This window comes from Oncorhynchus nerka, linkage group LG11 (assembly GCF_034236695.1).
Source record: "Oncorhynchus nerka isolate Pitt River linkage group LG11, Oner_Uvic_2.0, whole genome shotgun sequence".
NCBI classification, from domain to species: Eukaryota; Metazoa; Chordata; class Actinopteri; order Salmoniformes; family Salmonidae; genus Oncorhynchus; species Oncorhynchus nerka.
In genome coordinates, this window is record NC_088406.1 from 58,436,193 (window position 1) to 58,458,141 (window position 21,949).

General features: G+C 42.3%; 1 protein-coding gene across 1 annotated transcript in view; it reads right to left on the reverse strand.

Annotated features, from left to right (window-relative positions):
• The window catches only part of usp53b (ubiquitin specific peptidase 53b), a 53,264-nt gene that overhangs the window by 19,262 nt on the left and 12,053 nt on the right, over positions 1–21,949 (reverse strand). The window contains 6 exon segments of the mRNA XM_029673421.2: positions 1,064–1,186; positions 3,159–3,269; positions 5,838–6,006; positions 7,309–7,458; positions 9,478–9,624; positions 15,662–15,767. Of these exon segments, the coding sequence (XP_029529281.2) occupies positions 1,064–1,186; positions 3,159–3,269; positions 5,838–6,006; positions 7,309–7,458; positions 9,478–9,624; positions 15,662–15,767 (806 nt within the window).

The following is a 21,949-nucleotide window of genomic DNA, read 5'->3' on the forward strand; positions in this document are numbered from 1 at the left end:
TGTACATATGTAGCATTGTAAAATGTATTTAGGCCTACAATCTACATATAAGCTTGATATAGGTGGTTTTTATATATATCTCTCAGGATTGGATACATTTTGCATAAAAAATGAATGGCTCGATTGAGAGAAGAGAATCTCCTGCACTTGGTCCAAGGTTTATATCGTAAAAGCCGAAGATATTTGACATTAGGATACAACGCCTTCCAACATCATCCAGATATGCCAAAAGACAATATTACATCATCTTTCTCTGAATATTCTGTTTCAGGTGGAATTTTGGGTCGAGAAATCTGATTGGAGAGGGCACTTTTGGGACACATGTCACATGGTCTTCTGGGAAACACTGGCAAAATGCAACGCACATTGTTTAGCTTTATCAGAAAACATACCTCTGAACTGAAAATGTAAGAATAAAAGCTAGGATTAGAACTAAACAAAAAAAATGAAAGTGGTGAAGCACTCTGGAACCAATTATTTCCATCTTGCATGGTTCTGTTTGCCCTGAGCCAACTTTATCTGTGGTGGACAGATGTTATGCTCTTTTCTTGGAGATTGGCCATTGCTGCCCTTAGTTTGCCCTTTTCTTCAGGGCCACATCTAAAATCAAATGCACCAAAACATTATCCAAGTGACCCATCAGGCAATCTATTGGAGGTGCAGCGCATCATCATATCACATTATAGTAAATACAATTTGTGGCTATAAACAGTGTGAAAAATCATACAACCACACATGAGGAGAAAACCGTTGCATCTTAATTCAGGTTAACACAGTCAAGTATACATTGACTTTGGTTGTAGCACTGTTTGGTTGTATAGTTCACTCATCACACGCAACATTACGTTTTTGGTAGTCAGTGACAAGTAACTGCCTCTGATTCAGTGAGTTGTCATTTCTAACTGCCACTGTAAGCTAAAACTGTTTCGACAAAGAGACTATGGACACAATATACTGGTTCTTATGCATGTCATCAGCGCTCGTCATTGTTTTTTCAAGGTACCCCTCAAAGTACAGTACAACGTTACCTTGTGAGTATAACAATCACTGTACTGCACGTTACCTTTGTGTGGATCTAGTTTTCGATGCCCTCTTTCGGCCTCTTTCTTTATCCCTTCTACCACCCTCTGGGAAGTCTCCTTGGAAGGATCCCGGAATGTGTTGGGACTAGCAGGTGGGCCTTTCACTAGGGATATTGGGATTGGGATAACACATGAGTTACAACACATGCTCTTTGGATTTGATTTGATTTATTGTACAATTTGAAAACACTATTCAACCACACAATGTGGATACAAAACATTTAAAATCATTAAGTATACCACAAAAAGGTTTAAAAACACTGCTGTTAGTTTTATGCTATTTTTATTCTTTTTAATCTTAGTTGTCTTCCTCTGCCAATTTGCTTTGGGGCCCTGACATACAGTGGGGAGAACAAGTATTTGACACACTGCCGATTTTGCAGGTTTTCCTACTTACAATGCCTGTAGAGGTCTGTAATTTTTATCATAGGTACACTTCAAGTGTGAGAGACGGAATCTAAAACAAAAATCTAGAAAATCACATTGTATGATTTTTAAGTAATTAATTAGCATTTTATTGCATGACATAAGTATTTGATACATCAGAAAAGCAGAACTTAATATTTGGTACAGAAACCTTTGTTAGCAATTACAGAGATCATATGTTTCCTGTAGTTCTTGACCAGGTTTGCACACACTGCAGCAGTGATTTTGGCCCACTCCTCCATACAGACCTTCTCCAGATCCTTCAGGTTTCGGGGCTGTCGCTGGGCAATAAGGACTTTCAGCTCCCTCCAAAGATTTCCCATTAGGTTCAGGTCTGGAGACTGGCTAGGCCACTCCAGGACCTTGAGATGCTTCTTATGGAGCCACTCCTTAGTTGTCCTGGCTGTGTGTTTCGGGTCGTTGTCATGCTGGAAGACCCAGCCACGACCCATCTTCAATGCTCTTACTGAGGGAAGGAGGTTGTTGGCCAAGATCTCACGATACATGGCCCCATCCATCCTCCCCTCAATACAGTGCAGTCGTCCTGTCCCCTTTGCAGAAAAGCATCCCCAAAGAATGATGTTTCCACCTCCATGCTTCACGGTTGGGATGGTGTTCTTGGGGTTGTACTCATCCTTCTTCTTCCTTCAAACACAGCGAGTGGAGTTTAGACCAAAAAGCTCTATTTTTGTCTCATCAGACCACATGACCTTCTCCCATTCCTCCTCTGGATCATCCAGATGGTCATTGGCAAACTTCAGACGGGCCTGGACATGCGCTGGCTTGAGCAGGGGGACCTTGCGTGCGCTGCAGGATTTTAATCCATGATGGCGCAGTGTGTTACTCATGGTTTTCTTTGAGACTGTGGTCCCAGCTCTCTTCAGGTCATTGACCAGGTCCTGCCGTGTAGTTCTAGGCTGATCCCTCACCTTCCTCATGATCATTGATGCCCCACGAGGTGAGATCTTGCATGGAGCCCCAGACCGAGGGTGATTGACCGTCATCTTGAACTTCTTCCATTTTCTAATAATTGCGCCAACAGTTGTTGCCTTCTCACCAAGCTGCTTGCCTATTGTCCTGTAGCCCATCCCAGCCTTGTGCAGGTCTACAATTCTATCCCTGATGTCCTTACACAGCTCTCTGGTCTTGGCCATTGTGGAGAGGTTGGAGTCTGTTTGATTGAGTGTGTGGACAGGTGTCTTTTATACAGGTAACGAGTTCAAACAGGTGCAGTTAATACAGGTAATGAGTGGAGAACAGGAGGGCTTCTTAAAGAAAAACTAACAGGTCTGTGAGAGCCGGAATTCTTACTGGTTGGTAGGTGATCAAATACTTATGTCATGCAATAAAATGTAAATTAATTACTTAAAAATCATACAATGTGATTTTCTGGATTTTTGTTTTCGATTCCGTCTCTCACAGTTTAAGTGTACCTATGATAAAAATTACAGACCTCTACATGCTTTGTAAGTAGGAAAACCTGCAAAATCGGCAGTGTATCAAATACTTGTTCACCCTCCTGTATTTCATCTAAGGCCAAAGGGGCCTGGGTCATGTTCTTCAGGGCACCCCAAAGTACAACGATTTTAGGTTCAATACGCTTCAAAGCCTTTACTGTTCTGTGCCTACTGGCCTTGACCCAGATCTTACCTCTTTTGTAGCCTGAGGTGGAGGGTGGAGGTAGCATCTGCTTATAGGGCCCCTGGTTGGAGCGGAGTGGGCCTGCTTTCTCCCGGACGGCATCCAGCTTCTTCATCCCTGCTGCAGAAGCAGAACATCAGACAGGCATTCAGTGAGATGAGGTGAGAGCTATTGGCCATGTTCCAGGCTGACTACATTTCAGATGCATTGCCAGATCTCAGAACGCTTGGATGGGTGTTTAACATGTCAGCTATCCACATCATATGATATAGAAATCTGATGCTTAACTGCGCAGTCAATGACGTGGCACACAACCAATGCAACATCTGCAATGCAGTTGGTCTGGAAAGCAACCTATGTGTATAGAAGGCCTTTGCTCTAGCCTGACACTAACCCAGCTGATTGAATTTCCCAACGGTTAGCAGAATAAAGTATGTTAAAGAAGGGCTAGAATCAAATCCTGCAGTGGTGGCCAACTGCACAGGAGGAGAGTTGGCCACCACTGCTGTAAGCTAAAATGCAACATTGGACAATGCATTTAAAAAAACGTTATAATAATGTTGCACATTTTCCACAAATGTTGTCTGCTCCATTGGTGTTTTTTACGACACATGACATCACCTAGCTCAGTAGTTTGCCTGTCACAAACCTGTGTGTCTATCCTTGCCAAGGTATTCCGCCTCACGAAAACAGCAACTGGCCCAGTCTGGCATTAGTTCACTCCATTTTTGGTAGCATCTAGCCAGCCCATGTTGCGTCCCTATTCTCTACCCTGCTGCCTTGTGTGTGTACACATGTTCAGTTGCCTTCACGGATTTAAAAGGAAAAGACTGGTGCAAAGAATACGGTGGAAACTCCCTTTAACCCAGGGGTCTCAAACCCATGGGAGCTATATCAGGCCCATAAAATGCTGTCCAGACTGATATCTGATTCCGATTGGAATTAGGCCCTCAAAGGATTTTCTTGCTTTTGGAATCAACCCACATGCGCAATTAGGTCAATTATTTCATATGCTTTTTCGATCATGCTTTTAAATGCATTAGGGAAGAGCATCCAATTTGGCAGTGCACACTTTGGAAGACAGGTAGAGAATTTGGACGCCTAACTAGTGTTATAGCATACCAGCTACTCTTCATCAGTAGTCATGTGTGACTATACAGTATATAGAACAACCAGTGAGGAGTATTTGCCAGTTAACCAGGCTTCAATTAGATCATGGAAAGGCATGCAAGGCCAAAATAAAGTACTTTTATCTGTCGGCACGTTGATTAGTAGTCCACTGTTTGATTGTCCCCCCCAATTTGTTTTCGCTTTACAGGTGTAGCGATATCAAAGACAAAATGCACTCTTTGTTTACTTTATATAATTAGCCAAATATTGTATGGTAACAGTGTATTTATATTTGATTGGATTTCAACATAAAATAAGTATTTATGCTCTGAGTAGTCTGTGGCAAGCCCACAAGTTACACAATCTCCAATTCGGGAAAAGGTTATTCTCAGACAAGAGCACTGCTAAGGCAGGTTAACAATGCCTAAAAAAAACTATCAACAGCATCGATAATCCAATACTGCCCAAAAGCAGTATAACAAATATACGTCCTTATATAAACCAATAATCTACCTCAAACAATAACGAAACACACAACACTTTAATGACTTACTCTTATCCACATAATAATGCAAATCAAATCCCATTCCAAAAGAGGTGACCGGATACGACGCCCAGGCTAAACGGTCCATTTCAAAGAGCAGGACACCATTTCCGAAAGCAAGTGCATATTAGAATGGGAACAAACGCAGCATGGGAGATCACTGGAGGGAGTGAAAGCTACCAAGCGCATTTGACCTGGGGAGCAGGGATTGCAGGGAAAGCAGGGATTAGGCAGGGAGGCAGGCGTGGGCAGTAATCTGCACGCCACAGACATCCTCATATCAAGTTCAACTCTGCACACGACAAGGGAGGACAATCCCAATCCCCAACGCTCCGTCTGGGGAGCGGTTTTAAAAACAATGCCAGGCGCCATCACATTGAAAGGATGTTTTTTTCTCAAAGCGACGGCAGAGTTAGTTGTGTACTGTAGGACTCTGTATTACGCATGTAGTGGAAGCAGGATAGTACATATTCTCTTTCCACAGCTACGTTATTTGAGGAGAAATGTATTGTTGCTGGTTTGTGGGTGGTGGATATGTGATTAAGATAGAATCTTGTGTATGGGCAAGAAAATTGTGGAAAGACAGTGAGGACGACTGTGAAACAAAGTCTACTTAAGGCATTTAGGTCAAATGCATTCCACTTAAATGCCTTAAGTAAAGTGTTACCAACATTTTTGCACCAGGTGGTAGTGACCGAAAAAGTTAAGTAAACGTTTAACGACCATAACCTAACCTGCCCCACACCTCCCATTAAAGGTCTGCTACACTGGACACATCATTTTTGCTGAGCGTGAGACGCTCTCATTCATTTCAATATAACCAAGAACCTACAAAACGTTGCATAAAATTATGCTCTGGTTCTATTTTCAAGAATTTGAAGTGCAGCACACGGCCAAAAACTCTTCATAAAGTGGCTCACGCTCTGCTCACGATGGCAAAAGTAACGAGTCCAGTGTGGCAGGTAAAAACCAACTGTTTTTGTGACGACTCATTGTGACACACATGTAAACCCACCGTTAATGTTTCGTCTTACCTGGCACTTCCCCGTTGATGTTGGCTTTAAAGCGGGGACACATGGTTGTTTGTCTGGGTGCGTCCTCGCTGGAGACTGGGGTCCCCTCCAGGTTAGTGTAGAACAGGAGCAGTGGTTGGAAATGTCCCCGGATGCATTTAGAGGCCACGTCTTTCCACTTGGATCCGATCTAAGAAGAACATAAAAAGAATGTAAAAGTGAAAATAATGTTTAAATGTGTAACTTACATGTTTGAGACTAAACGCTAAAGAACAGCAACTACTATGTTGACATACATGACGTTTTTATTTTCTTCATATAATGTGAAGTACAGAGAATTTTCGGTGTATTTCTACAGTACCAACCAGTCAAAAGTTTGGACACACCTACTCAAAGGATTTTCTTTATTTCTACTATTTTATACATCGTAGAATAACAGTGAACACATCAAAACTATGAAATAACACATATGTTTGAAGAATATAAAATATATTTTGATGTGTTTAACACTGTGTCTACAATATAGAAAATAGTAAAAATAAAGAAAAACCCTTGAATGAGTAGGTGTCCAATCTTTTGACTGGTACTGTACGTGTGTGGTGATTCCAAATGAAACAAGGTCTAGTGTCGTGTTTTTGTTGGTGAGGCATAGACCTTGTATAACTATCAGCTTAACGATGGATGTGAACCTGTCCATTTTGCCTTCACGTTTCATCATTACACTTTGGCAGAGCTCTTGTGAGAGCCTTTAGTTGATTGCTAAGCTTTTTAAAATTTTAAAAATTAAAAAATGTTTAACTAGGCACGTCAGTTAAGAACAAATTCTTATTTACAATGACAGCCTACCCTCCCTAACCCAGACAATGCTGGGCCAATTGTGCACCACCCTATGGGACTGCGATACAGCCCGGGATGGAACCTGGGTCTGTAGTGACACCTCTAGCATTGCAATACAGTGCCTTAGACTGCTGCGCGACTAAGGATCCCAAGGATAGCTCAAAGGATAGCCCAGCTGTTAAAAGGAAAGCATTGCTTTTTATGGCTCTTGTCAAAAAAATATATTTAGCATCAATAACCTACTTTCTTTCATTCATTAAACACAGATTATGTTTGCCGTTGGCTATGTTAAAGGGACATTACACTCCAAAATCAACATTTGCCAGATGTTTTTAGACCTCAAATGTAGTCTTAACATCAAGATGAATCCACATTGGATTGTGTCAATGTATCTGTATGCCAACACCAAATGAATGGAAAAGATAAGCACCTAATAAGATCTGGAAATGATTTGGTCATTAACGTTCTGATTCATTTGATGTAGCTGGATCGGCTGAATTGATGGCCTGGGACTTATAGAGCACTTTTGAGGTTGTTTTCAATGTTTTGACATGACTTCTGCAACATCTGCACAAATAGATCATCTATGAGATATTAGAAGCATTTTTCTCAATTCATTTGAAACAGACCCCAGCACATTCATTTAAACACTCACCTCTTTCACGGTGGCGTCATCAAAGAAGACCCATTTTGAGGACTTGGTGTGATAAGCGAACGCAGAGTAATGTTTGCTGGAGAAACAAATCATTCCCACGAGACGTAACTCACTCCTTTTGGCGTTCTCATCAGTGACCCGGTTGAACAGCTGAAATAAGACATACATGAAAGATGGCATACACGAACAATGGATACACATTATCAATTTAGGATAGGAATCTACAACCAACTTTGACACTTAGTTAACACTCAAGCAACCCTAATACAGCTATCCAGTCTGGTTCCTTAACATGACTCCTGCCAGATCTCACAGCACCTGGATAGGATTTAGTCAGACTGGAATGTGAACATAAACAGTGGACAATCATGTCTCTTTGTGTGTGAGCTATTTCCTATTTGGAGTGTGTTCATACTTTTGTTCTTGGATCATACTTCACAATATGTGCCCCTAATAACTTTGCATTTAAATGGTAGGCTACAAAGGCAGATACAGTGTAATTACAATGACATATTGCTACATACTACTATCAATTGTTATACCTGATTGTGGCATGAATACATTCTACCTACATACTGTAGGCAGGTGCAGTCAGTGTAATTATAGTGTAGGCACACATTGTAACATATAACCTACATCTGTTATACCTGTTATAGCACTACACCTAAAGTTCCCCTATACATGTAGTTACACAGTAATAACTGTAGTAACACCATTGTAATGATGTCAGCTTTTCCTGATTTGTTTATCTGTTGTTATTATATTTTGAATACAAGCAATTGAGTAATATCTCACATATTTGCAAATATTTTATTTATTGTTTATTATTTTCTTTCATGAAAACATCTTCATTTTTAAGTTGTATTCTTCAAAATGGAGGCGTAGTTACTTTATTTTAGCAGATACAATGAGACCACTGGAAATTGTACAGATTGAACTTTGAAGGATAATACTGTATACTGAAGATTTGCCTCTGGGGGTGCTTTTGAAACCAAAAGGGTCCACGAAATGGAATAAAATATTGTGCAGAAATTACATAATTGGACACCCATGTAGGATTTAAAAATATTCTAAAATTAAGGACTGTGTTGTTGAATGGGATTGGGGTGCAGTGTGGGTCAGTTGGTAGATCATGGTGCTTGCAATGCCCAGGATTGTGGGTTCGAATGGCACTGGGGCCACCCATACAAAAATGACTAAGTTGCGTTGGATAAAAGTCTGCTAAATGTATATATTAACGTTCAAAAGTGCGGGGTCACATTTAGAAATTTCCTCGGATCCTAATAACATATCAAAACACCAAATACTTGTTTTGTTTTTGAAAGAAAGTCCTTTTTTTGGTCCACTAAAATAACATCAAATTGATCAGAAATACAGTGTAGACATTGTTAATGTTGTAAATGACTATTGTAGCTAGAAAGGGCAGTTTTTTTATGGAATATCTACATAGGAGTACAGAGGCCCATTACCAGCATCCATCACTCCTGTGTTCCAATGGCACGTTGTGTTAGCTAATCCAAGTTTATAATTTTAAAAGGCTAATTGATCATTAGAAAACCTTTTTGCAATTATGTTAGAACAGCTGAAATGGTTGTCCTGATTAAATAAGCAATGAAACTGGACTTCTTTAGACTAGCTGAGTATCTGGAGTATTTGTGGGTTCGATTACAGGCTCAAAATGGCCAGAAACAAAGACCTTTCTTCTGAAACTCATCCGTCTATTCTTGTTCTGAGAAATTAAGGCTATTCGATGCGAGGAATTGCCAAGAAACTGAAGATTTCGTACAACGCTGTGTAGTACTCCCTTCACAGAACAGCGCAAACTGGCTCTAACCAGAATAGAAAGAGGAGTGGGAGGCCCCGGTGCACAACTGAGCAAGAGGACAAGTACATTAGAGTATCTAGTTTGAGAAACAGACGGCTCACAATATTCTTTCAAAAACAAGGACATTTCTAAGTGACCCCAAACTTTTGAACGGTCGTGTATTTTGTTTTTATTATGAATAATTATTTTATCTTATTCTGTATTATTATCATTGTTATTTTTTTAATTAATTTATTAATATTCAATAATCTTGTATATGAACCATTCAGTCAACCGTCAAGCCAAATTTGATGTAAACAAGTAGCGACTTTACTTCCATTGTGCTGTGCATCTTTAACTCTTACCCCCGAGAGGTTGAGATGTGGACCCAGTGACCTAACCACATCCTCTGTAAGGTCAGACTGCTCTGCGTCCCACACGAAGCCAATGGTGACGATCTCTGGGCAGTTCAGGAGAACCCGACGGATCTTGATGCTCTGGCCACAGTTGCTCTGCAAAGAAGATGAGAAACTATCATCCATGAGAGGTAATTATAAGCAGAAATCCATTTATAAATCGATGTATTTTATTCCAGAAACCTTGTCAACTTTGCCATGAAACATGTTGCATCATATTGGAATCCTAAACTATAATATATACAGAACTATGGTAGCACTTTATAATAACTCCACGTAAATAAAGCATTCATAATGGATTAGTAAATAGTTTAATAATGTATTAATCACTACTCCCACATTTGTAAATGTTAGTAACCTAGTAACCATTTATAAACAACTTCTAAATTATTTAATAATGATGTATAAGATGTTTAATAAATCATTTCCTAATCGTTAGTTAAGTCTTTTTGTGTGGCCTCATCTAAAGTGTGGGCTATATATACTTTATAAATGCTTTGAGCGACCAGTGTCACAAGATATGCTATTGGTAGATATTCCAGCAGTCTCAAAATGGCCCCTAGAATGTATCAATGGTTAAACAATAAGCACACAACACAGAGGATCTTTAAGAAAATATATTGAAAATTATATTCCAAAACAGTCAAACTGCTGTAATAGAGTGATGTGTACCTTTATACAAATGCTGAGGAAAATAACGAAAATGCTAATATATGCACACACAGTGTTTTCGGAAAGTATTCAGACCCCTTGACTTTTTCCACATTTTGTTACGTTACAGCCTTACTCTAAAATGGATTAAATAACAAAGAAATCCTCAGCAATCTATACACAATACCTCACAATGACAAAGCAAAAACAGTTTCTTAGTAATGTTTGCAAATGTATTTAAAAAAAAATTAAATACCTTATTTACACAAGCATATATTCATGGGATTCGAAATTGAGCTCAGGTGCATCCTGTTTCCATTGATTATCCTTGAGATGTTTCCACAACTTAATTGTCCACCTGTGGTAAATTCAATTGATTGGAAATCATTTTTAAAGGCACACACCTGGTCAGGGAGGTGACGAAGAACCCAATTGTCACTCTGACAAAACTCTAGAGTTCGTCTGTGGAGATTGAAGAACCTTCCAAAAGGACAACCATCTCTGCAGCACTCCACCAATCAGGCCTTTATGATAGACAAGGCAGATGAAAACACCTCCTCAGTAAAAGGCACATGACAGCCCACTTGGAGTTTGCCAAAAGGCACCTAAATTACTCTCAGACCATGGGAAACAAGATTCTCTGGTCTGATGAAACCAAGACTGAACTCTTTAGGCTGAATGCCAAGTGTCATGTCTGGAGGAAACCTGGCACCATCCCTACAGTGAAGCATTGTGGTGGCAGCATCATGCTGTGGGGCTTTTTTTCAGCGGCAGGGACTGGGGGCAAAGTACAGAGAGATCCTTGATGAAAACCTGCTCCAGATGGCTCAGGAATTCAGACTGGGGCGAAGGTTCACCTTCCAACAGGACAACAACCCTAAGCACACAGCCAAGACAATGCAGGAGTGGCCTCGAGACAAGTCTCTGAATGTCCTTGAGTGGCCCAGCCAGAGCCCGGCTTGAACCCGATTGAACTTCTCTCAAGAGACCTTGAAAATAGCTGTGCAGCAGCAATCCGATCTGCAGAGAAGAATGGGAGAAACTCCCCAAATACAGGTGTGCCAAGTTTGTAATGTCATGCCCAAGAAGACTTGATGCTGTAGTCGGTGCCAAAGGTGCTTCAACAAAGTACTGAGTAAAGGGTCTGAATACTTATGTAAATATGATATTTCTGTTTTTACTTTTTAAGAAATTAGCAAAAATGTCTAAAAACCTGTTTTTGCTTTGTCATTATGCGGTATTGTGTGTAAATTGATGATAAGAACAAAACAATTTAATACATTTTAGAATAAAGCTGTAACGTAAGAAAATGTGAAAAAAGTCAAGAGGGCTGAATACTTTCCGAAGGCATTGTACGTGTTTTTTTGGCAGTGACTTTTCTACCAAAACCAAAGTGTGGATTGCAGTCACTCCTTTAGACAGTCGAATCTCAGTTAACCCAGAACTAAAACCTTGCGTGTTTGTGTTTGAGAAGTCTATCCTCGCAAAAGGAAACTTTCCGCCAAAGCAAAAGGAAACTCTCCGGCAAAGCAAAAGGAAACTCTCCACCAAAGAAAAAGGAAACTCTCCGCCAAAGAAAAAGGAAACTCTCCGCCAAAGCAAAAGGAAATTCTCCGCCAAAGCAAAAGGAAACTCTCCGCCAAAGCAAAAGGAAACTCTCCGCCAAAGAAAAAGGAAACTCTCCGCCAAAGCAAAAGGAAACTCTCCGCCAAAGCAAATTCTCCGCCAAAGAAAAAGGAAACTCTCCGCCAAAGCAAAAGGAAACTCTCCGCCAAAGCAAAAGGAAGCTCTCCGCCAAAGCAAAAGGACACTCTCCGCCAAAGTAAAAGGAAACTCTCCGCCAAAGCAAAAGGAAACTCTCCGCCAAAGCCCCTGTCCTCCTTCCGGTTATTTCGCTACACGCACGAAGCGGTCAACGTTTAAGCACTACATTCACCCATTCCTGGTACATCCAAATAATCAGTGACGAAAACCCAAACACTGAAACTACTCCTGCGAACAGATTATTTGGTTTACGCACAGAATTTATCCTCATGAAAAGGTCTACTTAGTGAAATGTGTCTGCCGCATTTAATCAAACCCCTCTGAATCAGAGAGATGGGGAGGGTTGCCTTAATTAATCAACATCCTCGGCGCACAGGGAACAATGGGTTAACGGTGTTGATCAGGGGCAGAATGACAGATTTTTACCTTGTCAGCTCGGGGATTCGATCCAGCAACCTTCGGTAACTGGCCGAATGCTCCAACCAGCCAGGCTATCTTACTGCCCAGAGCAGTCCATATACTGCTTACGAGGTAAGAAAGCACATATCTGAATACATTATTCCGCTGAACTATCCCATTACGTTTAAAACCTTACTGCCTTTAAAAGACATGTAAAGGTGCTGCCAAACAAAGCCATGTGTGAAAATAGTCTGCGGTTAAAAGACTGAGGCACTGCAGGCAAATCATACATGTAACATTTATACCTCAATCATATATCAGTAGTATTGAATAAATAAAAATCCACTAGTGAAAAATTGCTGTTGTGTGTAGGCATCATCTCCCTTGGCGAGGTTGACAGCATAAGCAGAACATTCCATTACAACGCTTCCTCAAGTCCTGACATCAGATGTTTGACTATATACACTGCTCAAAAAAAATAAAGGGAACACTTAAACAACACAATGCAACTCCAAGTCAATCACACTTCTGTGAAATCAAACTGTCCACTTAGAAAGCAACACTGATTGACAATACATTTCACATGCTGTTGTGCAAATGGAATAGACAACAGGTGGAAATTATAGGCAATTAGCAAGACACCCCCAGTAAAGGAGTGGTTCTGCAGGTGGGGACCACAGACCACTTCTCAGTTCCTATGCTTCCTGGATGATGTTTTGGTCACCTTTGAATGCTGTCGGTGCTTTCACTCTAGTGGTAGCATGAGACGGAGTCTACAACTCACACAAGTGGCTCAGGTAGTGCAGCTCATCCAGGATGGCACATCAATGCGAGATGTGGCAAGAAGGTTTGCTGTGTCTGTCAGCGTTGTGTCCAGAGCATGGAGGCGCTACCAGGAGACGGGACAGTACATCAGGAGACGTGGAGGAGGCCATAGGATGGCAACAACCCAGCAGCAGGACCGCTACCTCCGCCTTTGTGCAAGGAGGAGCACTGCCAGAGCCATGCAAAATGACCTCCAGCAGGCCACAAATGTGCGTGTGTCTGCTTAAACGGTCAGAAACAGACTCCATGAGGCCCGATGTCCACAGGTGGGGTTTGTGCTTTACAGCCCAACACCGTGCAGGACGTTTGGCATTTGCCAGAGAACACCAAGATTGGCAAATTCGCCACTGGCGCCCTGTGCTCTTCACTGATGAAAGCAGGTTCACACTGAGCACGTGACAGACGTGATAGAGTCTGGAGACGCCGTGGAGAACGTTCTGCTGCCTGCAACATCCTCCAGCATGACCGGTTTGGCGGTGGGTCAGTCATGGTGTGGGGTGGCATTTCTTTGGGGGGCCGCACAGCCCTCCATGTGCTCGCCAGAGGTAGCCTGACTGCCATTAGGTACCGAGATGAGATTCTCAGATCCCTTGTGAGACGATATGCTGGTGCGGTTGGCCCTGGGTTCCTCCTAATGCAAGACAATGCTAGACCTCATGTGACTGGAGTGTGTCAGCAGTTCCTGCAATAGGAAGGCATTGATGCTATGGACTGGCCCGCCCGTTCCCCAGACCTGAATCCAATTGAGCACATCTGGGACATCATGTCTCGCTCCATCCACCAACGCCACGTTGCACCACAGACTGTCCAGGAGTTGGCGGATGCTTTAGTCCAGATCTGGGAGGAGATCCCTCAGGAGAACATCCGCCACCTCATCAGGAGCATGCCCAGGCGTTGTAGGGAGGTCATACAGGCACGTGGAGGCCACACACGCTACTGAGCCTCATTTTGACTTGTTTTAAGGACATTACATCAAAGTTGGATCAGCCTGTAGTGTGGTTTTCCACTTTAATTTTGAGTGTGACTCCAAATCCAGACCTCAATGGGTTGATACATTTGATTTCCATTGATAATTTTTGTGTGATTTTGCTGTCAGCACATTTAACTATGTAAAGAAAAATGTATTTAATAAGAATATTTCATTCATTCAGATCTAGGATGTGTTATTTTAGTGTTCCCTTTATTTTTTTGAGCAGTGTATTTTCTTAAAGACCCTCTGTATTGTGTGCTTATTGTTTAACCATTGATATGTTCTAGGGGCCATTTTGAGACCTTCAGGAGCATCAGGTACTGCTGGAATGTCTACCAATGGCCATCTTTTTGTGAGAAATTACACTGGTATCTCAAAATATTTATTAAGTATTTTTAAGGTATAAATAGCCCACACTAGACTAGGCCATGCAAAAATGAATAGAAATACATGAAACATATTTTAAATGGAGTAATGATTAATAAATGATGAATAAACTATTTACTAATCCTTCATAATTATTATTTACATGTTGTTAATTATTCTTAATGTTGTTAATATTATTATTTACCTTTATTTAACCAGGCAAGTCAGTTAAGAACAAATTCTTATTTTCAATGACGGCCTAGGAACAGTGGGTTAAACTGCCTGTTCAGAGGCAGAACGACAGATTTGTACCTTGTCAGCTCGGGGGTTTGAACTTGCAACCTTCCGGTTACTAGTCCAACGCTCTAACCACTAGGCTAAAATGTAAAACAACTTTCATTACAGAAAATACAAAAATAGCTTTAATATCTAACTTTAAGAATCCTGTGTGATATGATTTTATTTTTCCCAGGCACAGTAGAAAGGGTTAATGGAACATAGCACTTTCACCAGGGCTGACGCACATTGAAGTGGTAGACCAGTGCTAGCCAATCGAGATGAGAGAGCAACAGTGGATAAGCCTTAACTGCTATTTATATCCCTAGCACTAGTCTGGCAGCCTCTCCTTCAGGCCTGTTCCCATCATAATGTCACACAGCAGAATACAGACAGTAGAAATCAGCTCGATGCGGGTTTGAATTCAATAATGTCTGGATCTGCATTCACTTGCTTTGGGATACTGCAGGTACAGTAGCTATAATATATTGTTATGATGGTCATACTTCAAGGGTTCAGTTCAATAAAACAGTATTGTAGTATTTAAAGAGTAGCGTTTACTGTGAAGATGTTTCCCATTGTAATTTATATCACAGAATGTTTTTGATACTGATAGAATAGCTGGTAGAATCCATTCATACTGAACATTGCTTCAGTAAGGGACTTTCACACAGTTCAGAAAGCATTAAAAAAATCCATTGGAGTCATGTACTGCTCGAAGCTGGGATGAGTTCCTCTAAATGACACATTGCAGTCACATTGTTCAGCACCAACTTTATGGCTGCATAGATAACAACATGGCCACATGTCAAAAACAAATACATCACATTGGATATTCGACTTCAAACTATGGTTCACAATGAAAATGAGCTAGCAACATACCGGACAGTTCCGTAGGTCACCGATGGTGTTTGCCGCCTGCAGCAATTCCCCGAACATGTCCGACCGAAGCCTGTCGTTCTTCCCCAGGACGTGGCCCACCTGTTGGCTGGGACACAGAGGAGGCGGGATTATAGGGGTGTCTTTCTGCACTGTAAATCACATAAGCCTTATCCAAAACCAACAGCAAGTGGAAGAGGAACAAATGTATTCAGTGGCCCTTAGCAGGCTAGTACAGTCACACTTTACATTAGTGCCTTACAGCCCTTATTACTGTGTAATTATTTCTGTAAGTACAGTACAGTTACTGTATAGTTACTACACTGTACTGACACACTGTACTTACCACACACAAGTTAAACAGTTATAATAACATTGTCGTGTAAAGTCTTTACCTACCACTAGCGCATTACGCTGTCGGAGTACTTTGGAACTAAAAGTTTAGTTGGACGACCTACTAGAGCAGTAGGTCTATTCTATAACTAGCTGTGCTTAAACACCTGGTACAAGGCATTCGCATAGGTTATTGCCTTATAGTTGGGGCGGCAGGGTAGCCTAGTGGTTAGAGCGTTGGACTAGTAACCGGAAGGTTGCAAGTTCAAACCCCTGAGCTGACAAGGTACAAATCTGAAAATAAGAATTTGTTCTTAACTGATCTTGCCTAGTTAAATAAAGGTAAAAAAAATAAATAGTTATCGTAGAATGATGCCTATGCACTGTCAAATCAAATGTTGTCAAATCAAATGTTATTTGTCACATGCTTCATAACACAACAGGTGAAATGCTTACGTACAGGTTTTTCCCAACAATGCAGAGAGAAAAATATAGAAGAAATAATAACACAAGGAATACATACACAATGAGTAACGATAACTTGCTTAGACACTAAGTGTACACAACATTAGGAACACCTGCTCTTTTCATGACATAGACTGACCAGGTGAACCCAGGTGAAAGCTATGATCCCTTATTGCTATCACCTGTTAAATCCACTTCAATCAGTGTAGATGAAGGGGGAGACAGGTTCAAGAATTATTTGAAGCCATAAGACAATTGAGACATGGATTGTATATGTGTGCCATTCAGAGGGTGAATGGGCAAGACAATATATTTAAGTGCCTTTGAAAGTGGTATGGTAGTAGTTGCCAGGCATATCCGTTTGAGTGTGTCAAGAACTGCAACGTTGCTGGGTTTTTCACACTCAATAGTTTCCCTTCTGTATCAAGAGTGGTTCACCACCCAAAGGATATCCAGGCCAGCATCCCTGTGGAACGCATTCGGCACCTTATAGTCCATGCCCTGACAAATTGAGGTTATCGATGTGCAGGGGTACGAGGTAATTGAAGTAGATACATTATATATACAAAAGTATGTGAACACCCCTTCAAATTACTGTATTCTGCTATTTCAGCCACACCTGTTGCTGACAGGTGTATAAAGTTGTGCACACAGCCATGCAATCTCCATAGACAAACATTGGCAGTAGAATGGCCTTACAGAAGAGCTCAGTGACTTTCAACATGGCACCGTCATAGGATGTCACCTTTCCAACAAGTCAATTTTCTGCCCTGCTAGAGATGCCCCGGTCAACTGTAGGTGCTGTTATTGTGAAGTAAAAACGTCTAGGAGCAACAACAGCTCAGCAGCAAATTGTTAGGTCACAAGCTCACAGAACGGGAATGCCCCCGAATGTTGAAGTGCCCAGCGCGTAAAAATCGTCTGTCCTCGGTTGCAACACTCACTACATACAATAACTGTTCGTCGGGAGCTTCATGAAATGGGTTTCCATGGCCGAGCAGCCGCACACAAGCCTAAGATCACCATGCACAATGTCAAGCGTCAGCTGGAATGGTGTAAGCGCGCCGTCATTAGACTCTGGAGCATTGGAAATGTGTTCTTTGGAGTGATGAATCATGCTTCACCATCTGGAAGTCCGAATGACAAATGGGTTTGGCGGACGCCAGGAGAATGCGACCTGCCCCAATGCATGGTGCATTTGGTGGAGGAGGAATAATGGGGCTGTTTTCATGATTTGGGCTAGGCCCCTTTGTTACAATGAAGGGAAATCTTAATGCTACAGCATACAATGACATTAATCTAGACGATTCTGTGCTTCCAACTTTGTGGCAAGAGTTTGGGGAAGGCCCTTTCCTGTTTCAGCATGACAATACCCCCATGCAAATGTGAGGTTCATACAGAAATGGTTTGTCGAGATCGGTGAGGAAGAACTTGACAGGCCTGCACTGACCCTGACCTCAACTCCATCGAACACCTTTGGGATGAATTGGAATGCAGACTGCGAGTAAGGCCTAATCGCCCAACATCAGTGCCCGACCTCACTAATGCTCTTGTGGCTGAATGGAAGCAAGTCCCCGCAGCAATGTTCCAACATCTAGTGGAAAGCCTTCACAGAAGAGTGGAGGCTGTTATAGCAGCAAAGGGACCAACTCCATATTAATGCCCATGATTATGGAATGAGATGTGCGACGAGCACGTGTCCACATACTTTTGGCCATGTATTGTATGTACATATAGGTAGGGGTAAAGTGACTAGGCATCAGGATATATTATAAACAGTAGCAGCAGCGTATGTGATGAGTCAAAATAGTTAGAAGAGCTAGTGCAAAGAGGGTCAATGCAGATAGTCCGGGTAGCTATTTGTTGAACTATTTAGTGGTCTTATGGCTTGTGGGTAGAAGTTGTTTATGGTCCTGTTGGTTACAGACTGGGTGCATCGGTATCGCTTGCCGTGCGGTAGCAGAGAGTAAAGTCTATGACTTGGGTGGTTGGAATTTTTGTTAATTGTTAGGGCCTTCTTCTGACATCACCTGGTATAGACGTCCTGGATCGCAATGCCATGCGTAGCACCTTGCGGTCGGATGCCAAGCAGTTGCCATACAAAGTGGTGATGCAGCCAGTCAAGATGCTCTCAATGGTGCAGCTGTAGAACTTTTTGAGGATCTGAGGGCCCATGCCAAATCTTTTCAGCCTCCTGAGGGGGAGGACTGTGTTGGTGTGTAAGGACCATGTTAATTCCTTAGTGATTTGGACACTGAGGAACTTGAACCTCTTGAAGCTCTCAAACGAGCTGATCATGTAGTTCACGATCAGCTCGTTTGTCTTGCTGATGTTGAGGGAGAGGTTGTTTTCCTGGCACCACACTGCCAGGTCACAGACCTCCTCTCAGGAAGTCTAGGATCCAGTTGCAGAGGAAGGTGTTCAGTCCCAGGGTCCTAAGCTTAGTGATGAGCTTGGAGGGCACTAAAGTGTTGAACACTGAGCTGCAGTCAATAAATACCATTCTCAAATAGATGTTCCTCTTTTCCAGGAGGGAGAGGGCAGTTAACTAGGCAGTTAAGAACACATTCTTATTTTCAATGACGGCCTAGGAACAGTGGGTTAACTGCCTGTTCAGGGGCAGAACGACAGATTTGTACCTTGTTAGCTCGGGGGTTTGAACTTGCAACCTTCCGGTTACTATTCCAACGCTCTAACCACTAGGTCCAGAGTGCCTGGGATGATGGTGTTGATGTGAGCCATGACCAGACTTTCAAAGCATTTCATGGCTACAGATGTGAGTGCTACGGAGGGATTTTTTATTTTAATTTTTTTATTTCACCTTTATTTAACCAGGTAGGAAAGTTGAGAACAAGTTCTCATTTACAACTGCGACCTGGCCAAGATAAAGCAAAGCAGTTCGACAGACACAACGACACAGAGTTACACATGGAGTAAAACAAACATACAGTCAATAATACAGTATAAACAAGTCTATATACAACGTGAGCAAATGAGGAGAGAAGGGAGGTAAAGGCAAAAAAGGCCATGGTGGCAAAGTAAATACAATATAGCAAGTAAAACACTGGAATGGTAGTTTTGCAATGGAAGAATGTGCAAAGTAGAAATAAAAATAATGGGGTGCAAAGGAGCAAAATAAATAAATAAATTAAATACAGTTGGGAAAGAGGTAGTTGTTTGGGCTAAATTATAGGTGGGCTATGTACAGGTGCAGTAATCTGTAAGATGCTCTGACAGTTGGTGCTTAAAGCTAGTGAGGGAGATAAGTGTTTCCAGTTTCAGAGATTTTTGTAGTTCGTTCCAGTCATTGGCAGCAGAGAACTGGAAGGAGAGGCGGCCAAAGAAAGAATTGGTTTTGGGGGTGACTAGAGAGATATACCTGCTGGAGCGTGTGCTACAGGTGGGAGATGCTATGGTGACCAACGAGCTGAGATAAGGGGGGACTTTACCTAGCAGGGTCTTGTAGATGACATGGAGCCAGTGGGTTTGGCGACGAGTATAAAGCGAGGGCCAGCCAACGAGAGCGTACAGGTCACAATGGTGGGTAGTATATGGGGCTTTGGTGACAAAACGGATTGCACTGTGATAGACTGCATCCAATTTGTTGAGTAGGGTATTGGAGGCTATTTTATAAATGACATCGCCAAAGTCGAGGATTGGTAGGATGGTCAGTTTTACAAGGGTATGTTTGGCAGCATGAGTGAAGGATGCGTTGTTGCGAAATAGGAAGCCAATTCTAGATTTAATTTTGGATTGGAGATGTTTGATATGGGTCTGGAAGGAGAGTTTACAGTCTAACCAGACACCTAAGTATTTGTAGTTGTCCACGTATTCTAAGTCAGAGCCGTCCAGAGTAGTGATGTTGGACAGGCGGGTAGGTGCAGGTAGCGATCGGTTGAAGAGCATGCATTTAGTTTTACTTGTATTTAAGAGCAATTGGAGGCCACGGAAGGAGAGTTGTATGGCATTGAAGCTTGCCTGGAGGGTTGTTAACACAGTGTCCAAAGAAGGGCCGGAAGTATACAGAATGGTGTCGTCTGCGTAGAGGTGGATCAGAGACTCACCAGCAGCAAGAGCGACCTCATTGATGTATATAGAGAAGAGAGTTGGTCCAAGAATTGAACCCTGTGGCACCCCCATAGAGACTGCCAGAGGTCCGGACAGCAGACCCTCCGATTTGACACACTGAAATCTATCAGAGAAGTAGTTGGTGAACCAGGCGAGGCAATCATTTGAGAAACCAAGGCTGTCGAGTCTGCCGATGAGGATGTGGTGATTGACAGAGTCGAAAGCCTTGGCCAGATCAATGAATACGGCTGCACAGTAATGTTTCTTATCGATGGCGGTTAAGATATCGTTTAGGACCTTGAGCGTGGCTGAGGTGCACCCATGACCAGCTCTGAAACCAGATTGCATAGCAGAGAAGGTATGGTGAGATTCGAAATGGTCGGTAATCTGTTTGTTGACTTGGCTTTCGAAGACCTTAGAAAGGCATGGTAGGATAGATATAGGTCTATAGCAGTTTGGGTCAAGAGTGTCCCTCCCTTTGAAGAGGGGGATGACCGCAGCTGCTTTCCAATCTTTGGGAATCTCAGACGACACGAAAGAGAGGTTGAACAGGCTAGTAATAGGGGTGGCAACAATTTCGGCAGATAATTTTAGAAAGAAAGGGTCCAGATTGTCTAGCCCGGCTGATTTGTAGGGGTCCAGATTTTTCAGCACTTTCAGAACATCAGCTGAACGGATTTGGGAGAAGGAGAAATGGGGAAGGCTTGGGCGAGTTGTTGTGGGGGGGTGCAGTGCTGTTGACCGGGGTAGGAGTAGCCAGGTGGAAAGCATGGCCAGCCGTAGAAAAATGCTTATTGAAATTCTCAATTATGGTGGATTTATCAGTGGTGACAGTGTTTCCTATCTTCAGTGCAGTGGGCAGATGGGAGGAGGTGTTCTTATTCTCCATGGACTTTACAGTGTCCCAGAACTTTTTTGAGTTAGTGTTGCAGGAAGCAAATTTCTGCTTGAAAAAGCTAGCCTTGGCTTTTCTAACTGCCTGTGTATAACGGTTTCTAGCTTCCCTGAACAGCTGCATATCACGGGGGCTGTTCGATGCTAATGCAGAACGCCATAGGATGTTTTTGTGTTGGTTAAGGGCAGTCAGGTCTGGGGAGAACCAAGGGCTATATCTGTTCCTGGTTCTAAATTTCTTGAATGGGGCATATTTATTTAAGATGGTTAGGAAGGCATTTAAAAAAAATATCCAGGCATCCTCTACTGACGGGATGAGATCAATATCCTTCCAGGATACCCCGGCCAGGTCGATTAGAAAGGCCTGCTCGCTGAAGTGTTTCAGGGAGCGTTTTACAGTGATGAGTGGAGGTCGTTTGACCGCTGACCCATTACGGATGCAGGCAATGAGGCAGTGATCGCTGAGATCTTGGTTGAAGACAGCAGAGGTGTATTTAGAGGGGAAGTTGGTTAGGATGATATCTATGAGGG